Below are 13,660 nucleotides of genomic sequence, written 5' to 3'. Positions count from 1 at the left end.
GAATAAGAATTAAGAGTGCTGCGTAGAAAGATATATACATGAGTGCAGGTGGTGATCAGTGCCAAACATGGAATGATGCAGTGACACAGCGTAGGGTCATGTGTTAGTGGTGGGAACAGTCATACGGTTATTGTTCATGTGTCCAACAGCAGAGGGGAAGAAACTGTTCTTATGGCGAGAGGTTCTGGTGCGAATGGACCGGAGCCTCCTGCCTGAGGGGAGCAGGTCAAACAGACTGTGTCCAGGGTGAGAAGGGTCAGCTGAGATCCGAGCTGCACGCCGCAATGTCCTGGAGGTGTACAGGTCCTGCAGAGATGGGAGTCTGCAGCCAATCACCTTCTCAGCAGAGCGCACAACACGCTGCAGTCTCTGTTTGTCCCTGATAGTGGCTCCAGCGTACCACACGGTGATGGAGGAGGTGAGGATGGACTCGATGATTGCAGTGTAGAACTGCATCATCGTCCGTGTTGGCAGGTTGAATTTCTTCAGCTGCCTCAGGAAGTACATCCTCTGCTGGGCTTTCTTGATGACGGAGGTGATGGTGGGCTCCCACTTCAGGTCCTGGGTGATGGTGGTACCCAGGAAGCGGAATGAGTCCACAGAGGTGATGGGGGTGTCAGTCAGGATGATGGGGGGGAGTGGAGCTGTGTGCTTTCTGAAGTCCACAATAATCTCCACTGTCTTCTGGGCATTCAGCACCAGGTTGTTGTGGCTGCACCAGGTCACCAGACGTTCAACCTCCCTCCTGTAGGCAGACTCATCCCCGTCCGAGATGAGCCCAATAACGGTGGTGTCTTCTGCAAACTTGATTAGCTTGACAGACTGGTGGGTGGAGGTGCAGCAGTTGGTGTACAGGGAGAAGAGCAGAGGAGAAAGAACACAGCCCTGAGGGGAGCCGGTGCTGATGGTCCGGGAGTCCGAGACATTCTTTCCCAGCCTCACATGCTGCTTCCTGTCCGTCAGGAAGTCAGTGATCCACCGGCAGATGGGATCAGGCACATTCATCTGGGAAAGCTTGCCTCGGAGATGGTCTGGAAGGATGGTGTTGAAGGCAGAGCTGAAGTCCACAAACAGGATCCTGGCGTAGGTAAATGGCCTGTATTTATATAGCGCTTTACTAGTCCCTAAGGTTCCTGGGGGAGTCCAGATGCTGCAGGATGAAGTGTAGGGCCATGTTGATGGCGTCGTCTACAGACCTGTTGGCTCTATATGCAAACTGCAGGGGGTCCAGGAGAGGGGGCCGTGAGGGTCTTGAGATGGGAGAGAACTAGGCGCTCAAATGATGTCAGAGCCACGGGTCTGTAGTCATTTAGTCCAGTGATCCTAGGTTTCTTGGGGACAGGGATTATGGTAGAGGACTTGAAGCAGGCAGGCACATGACATGCCTGCAGTGAGGAGTTGAAAACCACCAGGACACAGTTTATGAAATTTGGGGGATCAAAGCCAAAGAAAGAAGCCATTTCATTTCACTGTGTGTAGCCGGTCTGACCTCACACTGTTGCTGCAAACTGTGTTGTGTCAACGACTAGATGAGTCAGGTGTTGCTTTGCCTGCTGAGTTTATTCTCCAACAATGTTTAAATAAAAATCAATTCAGTTCAGCAACTTTATGTGATTGGGCTTCTACATGCACAGCTTTAAAAGAAACAGTGTCTTTGAATACAGCAACCAAGATTTTAGACCATTTTAGCACTTTTACTGTGCTTAACCTCTGTAACAGGATCATTAGCATAATCTCATCTCTCCCCAGCAGGGCCTCCTTCAAAACTACAGGAAGTGACACGTGTGGGAAGGTCACAAAGAAAATTAAAGCTTTCAAATATAAAATAAATAAATAAATAACTAGATACATATGTATGACTTGGGTATGAAAAATAATGACAAAACCAAATAACAGAGGATGGATTCTCTGTGAAATATAAATAAATGTCTTCTGCACGTCTTACATGTGGATGCAGGTCATAGAAGCCGAACCAAAGAGCAGAAAATGGCCTCAGTTCATTACAGACACATTACCACAGTAATCTTTCTCATTACAAAGTTTTCCTGTCAGGAAGCACTCAGGCGGACGGAAAACAAATATTTTATGTTGAGTCTAATGTATCACATTCTCCAGTCTTCAGTGTTTGGTTCATCCTTCAATGTTGTGTCTAAACAATGCCACAGTTTGATACCTCAGACAAACAGGCTCTAAGTGGCTAAATACAATAATATAAGTAGAGCAAATCCATTTACCCAGAGTCACTGACTGAAAATCTTCAGATCTGTTTAGGTATGATTGATTGTTTTTATGCATTTTTAATGAATGATCTGCATATTTATTTAATTTTCCTCCTTTTTTATAACATCAGATAAACCCAGGGCCACACTGACAGCAGGAACAACCATCATACCAGTAGGGGGCAGTGTGACACTGACCTGCTCTGTGCAGAGCTCTGATGGATGGAAATATGAGTGGTTCAGACGAACCCAAACAACCTCTGAAGTTCAAATCAGAGATCAACAAAACAGAGATATCAGAGTATCTCAAGGAGGAATCTACAGCTGCAGAGGAACAAGAGGAAACCCAGTTTACTACACTTATGAAAGTGATGATGTCACCATTGAGAAAACCAGTGAGTTCAGTCATTTAGTTTGAAATATACATTCACTCATGATTATCAAACATACAATGTGAAGTTTTCTGTGTTGATTTCATGTTTCTGTTTGTATCTCAACTGTTAATATGTGTGAACAGTTTCCAATAAAGTTGTTGTAAAACAACAACCCAACTGGCCTCAGATATTCAGAGGTGAGACGATCACTCTGACATGTGAGGTGCAGGAAGGAGGTGAAACCACTGAGTGGTGGTATGGATGGAGAGGACCCAGCACACCCACACAGTGGACACACAATAATGATGTGACATTCAGAGTTTCTGAGTCCAGCAGTGGAGACTACATGTGTAAGAGTCGACGCAGAGATGACTCATATTCTTCAACAGAGTGGAGTGAAGCCTTCACATTGTCAGCATCAAGTAAGTCATGTTTGTTGTGTGATCTCCATTTGACAAATGTCATAATGGTCAGCACAGGATGAATTCAATGGTCTACAAAGCATGTTACACTGTTAGTCAGACAAAGAGCTGCAGCTGATAGTAGCCTCATTGTAGACAGTTTGTCACCACTTTGTGTCACGAACTTTCAGCTGGTATAGAGACGCCAATGCTGACCTGCTGCTCCATCACCTGAGGACAATAATGACACAAATAATCAGAGTTATTAACAACAAGAACAACAACAACAACAACAACAACAATAATAATAATAATAAACAGCAGCAAATCTACAATTTTATAAGAAAGAATAAGTCATTGTGGCCTCTCATCTTTTAAAACACTGCCATTTGTTAAAATAAAACACACAAACATGACTGGATTTAATACAAAAGTCCTAACGAATAACAAAAGGAACTAGAAATACAAAAGGTGAAACCATGAAAAAACAATAAATAACAGAACCTTAAAGAATCAAAAATATTTCTCGTTTGGCTCTGTCGGAGAGTCTCACAGTCTGTTCTCTAAAACCTAAAAGAGGAACTATGGGTTTGATCAACTGTCAATTGCATTCACATGGTCCCTGAATGCAATTGACACCCTCTTCTCGACGAGAAGCCTGGGTTCCGGAGAGCCCATTGAAGACATCTATCTGAAAGCGGGAACAGCTGTTCAAATCCCCACAAGGTTTCCCGCTATGTTGATTGGAATGATGGAGCGAGAATGGGCTCATTAGACACAGCACGGATGACATCTTGGAGAAGCTTGCAGCTGCTGTGAGTGTTGAGACTCTGACAACATCTGACAACATCTCGGAGAGGCTCACAGCTGTCGTGAACACTTATGCTCTATGAGCAAACTGGATAACATCTCGGTGTAGCTTGATAACATCATGGAGAGGCTCACGGCTCTCCAACGAAAATGGTGAGGAACCAGTGATGGACATTAGATCGACTGTAAAATTGACATGCAGTGGTTCATACTAAAGCAAGAACACCACCATTATTTCATGCTGCTACCACATCGGTCCCAGCTGTGGCCTCAAGGCTGGAGCTGAACATAACAAACAATTTCTGTGTTTAGACTCTTTGTTCCAAACGCCCTCATACACTTATCTCCAAGGCCGAGTCGGATGGCGGGTCTGGGCCCAGCGCTGGATGAATAGCTGCAGGGCAGGATCGCTGCGTCTGCATTGGCTTACTTCTCACTCCTTACCCACCCCTGTTGCTTGTCGCATGCTTCATGATGTCGTGCTGTGGACATTTATGTGCTCTTTGTGCAGAGGAGGTTTTTTGTTTTCTGTTCTCATGCTGTCCCCCCATAGGAGCCCAGCATGAGTAGAGGTCTCTTTTTTCCCCTCCTCGACTTGCCCATTGTGTTGTACATTTCAGTGTTTTTCCATAATGCTGTCCATTTCACTGCAGGGCAACTTGCATGTGACGAATAAAGGTTTTCTTGATTCTTGATTCTTGACTTAAGCGTGTAACTGACACAGACACACACAAACTGCTCTCCTAGTGGAACGCAGTCTGAGTCGAGTCCTTTTTTTCTCCTTCTGTCTCCAATATTGTGTATTTTCATTGCCTTTCTTAAATGCTACCTATTCTGACCTGTAATGTGATGTTTGTATAATATATGTAAGGTGGGAAGGGTCCATTTCCACTGCAGGCAACTGGAAGTGACAAATATGGGCTTCATTCATTTGTTCATTTATAAACACAGAGTCACCAGACCATGACAAATTACTTTTTAAATACTGCAAAGAAAATATAAAACTTTCACAGTGTTGATAAAAATGAGTTTAAAGTTTATTTTATCTTGTCATCAAGATTTGGTCATGTTCACCATTTCCATCTAGTTTTTTAAATTATTTATATTCAATAATTTATTTGTTTGTTCTTTTTCTAAACTGAACTGCAGATAAACCAAAGGCCAAACTGGGAGCTGATAACACAGCTGTTCCAATAGGGGGCAGTGTGACCCTGACCTGCTCTGTGAACCCATCATCATCATCTGGATGGAAATACTACTGGTACAGAGATGATACCACAGTGGATGTTGTCTCCCCATCAAATGGACAAATCAGTGTCTCACAGGAAGGACTCTACAGGTGCAGAGGAGGAAGAGGAAACCCAGTTTACTACACAGAGGACAGCCAAGAAGTTCAGATTAACACAGCTGGTGAGTTTAGATTCAGCAACAATGTTGAATTGATTGATGATTGAGGATTACTATGAAGGTCAAACAGGATTATATCTCATGGTAACCTCTTTGGCATTGTAATAATGTTCTTATTGGAAATGGTTGAACATGAATAGTCATGTAAAATGTGGAGTCTAGAGAATCAGTGTCAGGAATGTGATCCAAGGAGGGGAGACTAGGTGGGATTGTGAATGTGAAACAATCATTTTCAGCAAATCTCCAAATCAACATAAATTCACAATTAGTTCTGTAACAATTCTACAAGTAACACTGCAAGTAGTGTAGAACAGGAGTCACAACATGAAACCACAGAGCAGAGTCATGCTGACAGTTTCTGACAGGAAACAGAAAATCTCAATGTAAACATCAGTTTTTGTTTCTTTATATTAAGATTTCAGATCCAAAATCTGACATTTTCTAGTTTCAGGTTTTGGATGTGAAAGAAGTTCATTTATCGTTCCGTTCATCATCGGACTTGTTAGTGGAATTATTGTCGTGCTGCTGCTGATGTGTTGCTATAAACAGATAAAGGGTGAGAGACTTTCTGATTGACTTTTTAAAGGAAAAATAATTTATTTTAATGCTGTGACACTTTTAAACAAACTGATGTAATAATCTTTGTGCTTTTTACAGATCCCTGTTGTAACAGGTTGGTGCAGCAGTTTAGTTTCATTTATATAACTTTAAATGAAACTAACTTTGAATTATTCCTCATTAAATTTTCATTATTTGTTTCAGTCTCACTCAGTCTCAGAGCACCAATCAAAGCTCTGCTTCACAACAAGCATCCAACCAGAATGAAACTCAGGTTTACTCCTCTCTTCTTCATGGTGAGACCAGAAATTATTACTTTTCTCTTTAATACAGTTTTCAACACTCAGTTTTCCAGCAAACAGTGACAAAAACAAAAAGAAATAATATTTTTCTTCCTTCTTTCTTATTTTCAATGACTTGTAGGTGATCTTTCAGTCTATGAATCAATCAGAGGCTCTGGAAACACTGGAAGTGGTACAAACAGTATAAACTTTGATAATAGCAGAGCTGTAAGAAATGTAAATATTTATTCTGACTGATCAAACTTCATTATTTCAGCAGATGAATACAACAACATCACATCTGGATTTCAGCTTGAAGGTCTTGATAAAAGGAGTGAGTACAAGAAGCATGAAATGTAATAATTGGTCGAATGTTTTTGTAACTTGTGTCATTTTAGAGGAAGACAGTCTCCATGTTATTAAACACAATAATCCATCATCACAACAGGCAGACATGATGGCACAGAGGAGAGCTCTGACTACAATAATGTGAATCCTGAATCAGCCTCAGGTGCAAATGTGAACTCTACAGACACTGAGTCATTAGTAATCAGATTACATGTGCAGTTAAATGTGTGACATCATTGCTAAAGTTTGTGGAGCTGATGAGCTGAATCACTTTTTATACGATTGGCTTTAGTTGTGTTCTGCTGCTGTTGTGATGTCTGAATAAAATAGATGAGATCAGTTCTGTGTGATTAAAGCATGAACGTGTCAGAAAGCATCATCACATCTTTGGCAACATTATTTCTTTGTTTTTCACTTTCAAACTCGTATTTGTTCTGATTTTGTTTCAGGTCCATAAAAGGATTATTTCAACAAAACTCAAGACTCACGAACAACGTCAGCAACGTCAGTGTAAACAATGACATGCTCTTGGTTTAATATCAACACTGGAAGACTGATTATATGGTTCATCTTTGTATTAAAATCCTATTGTGTTTATTTCTGTTGTAATAAGTGGAGGGTGGATGGTGTGGGACATTGTTTCCATCAAGACACAATTTCATGATTTGGTTCTGTGAGTTTGTTTCAGTCTCTTTGTTTTATTTCTATAAGATGTTCACTCACTTCCTGCTGAATTTTACATGTTATCTTTAAAGTGTAAGAATAGATTATTTTAGTATTAGGGATTTAGTTGTATTAACGATAGTAAAGCATTATATTCGTTATTCATTTAAGTAGGCCACAGGTCAAGCTGCTAAACACTCACGCATAGAGCAGACACACAGAATTGGGAGAATAAGTCAGAGGTGTATGTGAGAAGCAGAGGCGACAGAAAGGAGAACACAGTGTGCGAAGAAATGGGCAGCAAGGACACGAGAAAGGGAGACAGCAGATAGAGAGACATTAGCAGGCGCCTAGTTTCGAGAAGACAAAGGTTGTTGACCTCTGTGTGCTGTTGGGACTGCCCCAGCAGATTTTGATGATTGATGCTGAACTGTGAAAATCCCCATGTACATGTAATAAAATTAGTTGATTATTTGTTCTGAGAAAAAACAGGAATGAAATATTACACTGTCTTATGATGCATTATACTGCTGATTTATAAGAAATGCTGTTTGCAGAGAATCATAGCCTTATTTGTCTGATTAGAAAGAACAAAACATACTGCACAGGAAGCCAAGGTCATAACTTACACTTACTGAGAGAGAGAAAAAATGTAAATGCTTAGTTTAGAGGGAGGCTGAAGCTACAAGAGTGTGAGAAACGGTCAGACACTTCAAGATTTTGCCAGACACCCTCCTGTCCACATCTCCCGTCTGGCCGTTTGTAATGCTCAAAGTGTTGTATCGATTAAAGAGATTGTTGATTGAGCATTTATACACCGCGTGTTGTTCTTCCTTCAGCGCAAAGATCAAAGAATCGGGGAATTTAACAAAAGCTTGCTGTATGGAGATGTTTATTGCATATTTTTCATATAAGTAACAATAAATAATAAGAATTATGTTAATATACATGTTTCCAAATTGTGATGCACAAAAACTTATTGTCAATGTTCAGATTTTACAATGTTATTCATGTCATCACTGAGGCCATGACAGAGAACATTTTGTGTGCGATCAAATTGTTTTCTGTAGGTGATGTTTGTGTCTTTTATGCTGTTTACAGTTTGATGTGTGTAAAATAATTTTGGTGCTTTTAAAAATAATCAAATAATATCACGACAAAACGACTTTGTTCTTCTGAGTGACCCGTGATGCTTATATGTGGATAAAAATGTCTTTTCTAACTGTCTGCTATATCCTATTTATTAATCTGCTGAAAGTGACTCATGATTTCCGCCTGAGCCCCCAGAAAAGAGGAAAAGCAGCCTGTGGTTGAAGAGAAAAAGTAAATGACTTGTTTTAGCAAACAGGCAACAAGAAATGCAGACAATAACAGCACAGTGTTGTTCTCTTGACAGCTACATGCTGATAATGTCAGATATAAATATAAAGTATAGTTGAAGGGATACAAAAGTGTCAGGTGTGCCCCTGTAGCACTGCACTTGTTCTCTGTGTGGACTGCACATTTTATATGATCTACCTGTACTAGGAAAAATACCACACTGTGACAACTGATGAAAACTCTCCTTTAGAAAAATATCAGACAAAAATACAGTGCCGAACGGTACAGACAAAAAACAGCAGATATCATTGTTCAAAGGTAGGTCCTTTAAAAGACCCTTTACCAGGTATCATAATCTTGGCTGTAAAAGTGTCAGAAATCATACTGTAAGTGACAGCTTTTGCCCTTTTCCCCCCAGAAAATCCTCAGCTTTCAATACCTGGCAGTCGTTATACTTTATTGTATCCGTATGACAGTGGAACAACAGTGGAGAAAAAACAGACTCTGTTTTTTCAGATTTATAGTGAAGTGGAAACAGATTTAACATAAATGAAATGTAATACAACATCAACTTTAAATATGAACTATACTAGTACAAAAAAGGATTTGAGCCTAGCCCACTCAATTTTTTGTGTATCCTTCTTTTTATATTGCAAATCTCTCTCTATTTTGGAGAGCCAAGTGCTCCATGTGCCATCAATACTTACCTGTGATTGGACCGTGCATTCTAATGATGCACCGTAAAGTTTCGTAATGTTTTTCTTCTCATCTTTCAGTAACCGTTTCTCTCTAGCCCAACTGGTCGAGAGATACAGTAGTGCGAGTCACCCTGGTAAAACCAGCCGGAGTTGACTTTTCTGTGTTAAGACAGCGATAGCGTGTGATCTAGGGTAACCAACCGTCCTCTTTTCCCCGGACATGTCCTCTTTTCACGTTCTGTCCGAGGGGATTTTCGAGACTGATGAAAATGTCCGGGTTTTTCTATAGGCCTACAGGTGTGACATCACAAATATGGGTCATATGTGTGATGTCACATGCCGAGCTGCTGCTTTGTGAGTGGTTGTTCTGCCTCACAGTTGGAACAGATGATCTTTAAAAGATGCCAAAGCGCAAGTGCAGCTTTTCAGACGAACTGCAAAAGAAATTTCCCTCGTACCATCGCGGTACAGGTAATTTTTCTTATACAGATAAGGCCTTCTTTCTGTACCATTTTTTAATTCCAGAGGTTTTTAAGTTATTTTTTGTTTTGCACTTCTTGCCTAAAAGCCTATATCACATTTTTTATTTCACCATTCATTGATCGCACAGAGAAGGCATCGTTTAAATATGTTAAAATTTTCTTTAAACAAACAGTATTAAGAAAATTCTTCATGACTGGGCGAAGTGTTATCATTTTTGGAAATCAAACTATGCTTACACTATTGTGATTGTACCATAATACACCAAATATCCCTGTAAATCTCAGCTTCTCTTCTTTTCTAAAGCACATTCTCCGCTGGTGGGCCCATGGTAAATAAGAGTAAGTGTCAGTGTGGACATACAGATATAGTTCCTCTCCCATATTTCTCATGTCAGACTCTGAACACAGCTTCCAAGTACAATCACTGGACTGTGTTTACAGCTGGTGGCCAATAGAGGGAGACATAATCCATTTATAATTTATTGTATCTGTCATGGTCTCCCAGTCCTCCTGGTCAACCAACACGTTCTTTTTCCTTACGAGTGTAATGAACTCGATACTTTACTTTCTGTTTCTTTCCTGTACGCACTGCTGCAGTTCCATCTAAGAAGCAACCTGGCTGTCTTAAAGGTCATGAACATTCATTCAGAATTAGCAACACTGATGATGGTAATTATTAAAAAGTATTGGTACTGGTATCAGTATCAGCGATATAGGCCTGGTCTTTACTTGGTATTAGATTGATACAAAATCTTGCAGTATTGCACACGACTAATAAGTAGTGATATTAAATTCATTAAACTGATATTATTTCAGCACCATGGACAGCACACAAGGTTTTCACTGCATGAGCTGTGCTCTCTAACACGTGACTGTTTGTAGTGGTGGACAAATTTAGCTGCATGCACACATAGCTCTCTCTGTGATAGGTTAATAGTTTTAATTAAAAAATATATGTATATTGATTATTGGCTGAAAGTGATTAAAATTTTTAATATTGTGACACAGTGGGTCCGCACTCTGGAAGGGAGGGGAACATCCGAAGAGGCATACGCCTGCTGAATGGCCTCCACAACCCTGTGGGACAATCGAGACTTAGACAAGGGTCTGACCAGAATTCCATAGTGGAAGCTCACAAACGGCTGGTCTGTCTTCCTGAACGGCCGGATAAGTAAGAAGTTCTGTGCCAAAGCACAGAGATGGCACAGGGCAACCTGGCTCCCAGCTGCCTCCTTGTGCAGGTCCCCTGTGAGGAATATTCATAACTCCACTGACTTGGACAGGTGAAATTCAGATGGGGTCACACAGGCCGCACACCAGGAGGCAAACAGCCCCCGAAGAAAGCAGTAGGCAGTCCTGGTGGATGGCACACAAAACTCCTGCAGCATTCTCACTTTTAGATCAGGCCAGGCATGGAGCCTCTCACTCTCAGGGTACAGGCTGTCACCCTGAGCCCTACTGGGAAAAGATGGAACAGTGACCCCCTCACCTGGGACAGGAGGTCCCTCAGAACAGGGAGCTCCGGGGGTGTCCTGGTCATGACTGGCAGGATAACTGAAAACTAGCATGTGTGGCCAAAGAGGGGTCACCAGGATCAACTCCTCGGTCTGGACCTGGTGAAGGAATAACTGGAGGAGGGGTATGGAGGGAAGGCACAGAGAAGAGCCTGTGGTGAGGAGTGCACCAAGTTGTCTGCAGGGAGAAGAACAGATGGCAATGTGTTGATTCTCTGGAGGATAAAAACTTCTGCCCCTCTGAAGCGACTCCAGATCTGGTGGACCACCTCTGGATGGAGTCTCCACTCCTCTTGGATCGGGCTCCCCCTCGACATATTGTAATGTCCACTGTCACGTTCAATGGTCCTGGCACATAAACTGCTTTCAGTGAGTAGAACAGGGTGAGCCCACTGCCACAGTCTGGTAGCTATCATGCAGAGGAGGGGAGACCCTCGGCCCCCTTACCTGTTGATGTAGGCTACTGTGACCATGCTTTCTGTCTTGATGATAACATGGTACCCTAACAGTCATGACAGAAACTGCTTGAGTGCCAGGATGACAGCTTGCAGCTCCATCATATTTATGTCAGAGACGCCCAATGACTGATATAACAGCTGTAGACTGTAGAGCCCTCAGCCTCAGGAGCTGACCCCACGAGTGAAGCCCAAATGGGTCTAGGCACACCCCGAAGGTCTGCTGTCAATTCGGGGTGAGGGACAGGGAGGCTCTGATGGACTCCACAGTCATGCCCAGAAATTATGTGATGTGGGAAGGCTGCACATGACATGAGCAGAGCTACATGGCTGCAAAACTGTCCTTTAGTGCAGCAGAAGGATACGGCCCAATGCAGTGGGAGAAACTCTCACTCACTGGGTTAACAGCCAGTCAGCCACAGAGAGGACCCACTAGCCATGTGAATGCACTGACAGAGGTGTTCTGACTTTCATGCATGTTTCTCACACAGCATGCTGGTGCTCTTGGCTTCTTGGTCTTATGGGGTGCAGATGCTCTCTCAGCACAGTTTACCACACTGCTGGGTGTTATATACACTAGTGTATTCAGCTTTGCTGTAATGTTTTGATTCTGGGTCTCATCATGATGCACTTTGCTGGTGTTTTTGATTATTGATTTTGATGTTATGAAGATTAAGGGCACAACTTCACAAATCTGAATACAAACACACACACAAAGAAGAAAAAAGGAGGGTGATGATGTTTCAGATTAATATTAATTGACAGATGCCTCAGCGTGTAGACAAGAGTACATATGACATGTGAGTCTAGTGGTTCGGGTCACCCTTTAATTCTTTTCTGACCCCCCTTTGTTTCTCTGAGCAGACTGTGATGACTGCATGTGTGTAAAAGACTGTTGTTGGTTTATTTTTATCTGCTGAAAATCTGATACCACAAAATTTCTGTCTGGGCCTCCAAGAAAAGAGGAAATGCAGCCTGTGGTTTCAGCCTGAAGTCTAACGTTTGTTTTATTTAAAGTCAACACAGCACAGTGGAAATGTGCAGGTATGACAATGTGTGAAAACAGGTTAAAAGCAGCTTTATTGTGGTGATGACACATGCTGGACTAAAGGATAAATAAAGCATGTGGGCATCAAGAGAAACGGTGAAAAGCTTGTTTCTCACGCTCATGTCTTTAAGAGTCTCTGCATGGACGTGCTGTAAATGTTCATTTATCTCTGAAATAAATAAAATCATCCATCACTCTCTCTGTCCACAACATCATATACAGACATGTTTTTCTTCTTACTGCAACTTCCAAACAGGCCAGTTCCTCACAGTATAACACAAAACTCCAAAGTATAATCACTGCTTTGTAACCAGCAGAGGAGCCAGTAAATCATCTAAACCTACTGATACTAATGTGTCTGTTTGGCTGCTGTTACAGAAATGGTTCCTACACCTGTGATGATGACGTCAGTGTTTGACTCCAAACTGTCTGCTGGACTCTGCAGTATCACAGAGACTTGCTGTCTTCAAGCCTCATGATATATTGATATGTACTGAAACTTTTGCACTTATGTTTACACATAAACTGCAAATAACATAAAAACATGAAGTAACATCTTAATGTATTTTTCCTTTCCCACAGAAAAGTGGAGGGAAGGCGAAACACACCTGCTGTTCAACAATCTAAAACACTTCGATATCAACATGTATGTGAGTTTGTGTAGATGATACTGCAACAAACCTTAATCGAAGGTTATCTTTGTAAGAAAGTGTTTGACCGAATGAAGGATAGATGCTGTGTTTGCAGGCTTTAACTATTACTAATATTATAGACTGTATATTGAGAATGAGAAGTGAGAAACTGAGGTAGACCTTATGCTCATATGGAGGGGACTACCCAATTGCAAAGTTACCACACCTTAAAGCTTTCACTGCTGTGTTGTCCTTTTGGAGTCTAATGTGGGCGGAGCCTATAGTAGCTTTCATAGTGTGACAGATGAGGTCCAACTAGACAGGTTATGGAGAGACAGACAACCATTCATGTTCACATTCACACCTGCAGGCAATCACCTGAATCACCAGTTAACATAATAATATATGACTTTGGACTCTGGAGAGAACCCAGACAGGTGGAGGGAGAAC

At 41.7% G+C, this 13,660-nt stretch overlaps 1 protein-coding gene and 1 long non-coding RNA gene across 2 annotated transcripts; both read left to right on the top strand.

The window, feature by feature from the left end:
• Nucleotides 1–1,851: 1,851 nt before the first annotated feature.
• Nucleotides 1,852–5,787, top strand: LOC113017636 (low affinity immunoglobulin gamma Fc region receptor II-like). Its single transcript, XM_026160777.1, has 5 exons — nt 1,852–1,864; nt 2,351–2,614; nt 2,737–3,015; nt 4,954–5,214; nt 5,657–5,787. The coding sequence occupies exons 1-5, from the start codon at nt 1,852–1,854 to the stop codon at nt 5,785–5,787; spliced, it is 948 nt and encodes a 315-aa protein (XP_026016562.1).
• Nucleotides 5,788–5,995: 208 nt separating this feature from the next.
• LOC113017647 (uncharacterized) lies at nt 5,996–6,344 on the top strand. Its single transcript, XR_003271529.1, has 3 exons — nt 5,996–6,065; nt 6,193–6,243; nt 6,328–6,344. It is a non-coding gene; the product is annotated as an uncharacterized LOC113017647 (long non-coding RNA).
• The last annotated feature ends 7,316 nt before the right edge of the window (nt 6,345–13,660 follow it).

The sequence above is a fragment of the Astatotilapia calliptera genome, unplaced genomic scaffold, assembly GCF_900246225.1.
Source record: "Astatotilapia calliptera unplaced genomic scaffold, fAstCal1.2 U_scaffold_17, whole genome shotgun sequence".
In the NCBI taxonomy this organism is placed as follows: Eukaryota; Metazoa; Chordata; class Actinopteri; order Cichliformes; family Cichlidae; genus Astatotilapia; species Astatotilapia calliptera.
This window is presented reverse-complemented; position numbering and strand designations above follow the sequence as displayed.

What these genes read in the sequence shown, in the direction of transcription:
- LOC113017636 (XM_026160777.1), top strand. An exon ending in TGTCACCATTGAGAAAACCA is followed by an intron (nt 2,615 to 2,736) that starts GTGAGTTCAGTC and finishes ATGTGTGAACAG; the next exon opens with TTTCCAATAAAGTTGTTGTA. An exon ending in CTTCACATTGTCAGCATCAA is followed by an intron (nt 3,016 to 4,953) that starts GTAAGTCATGTT and finishes ACTGAACTGCAG; the next exon opens with ATAAACCAAAGGCCAAACTG.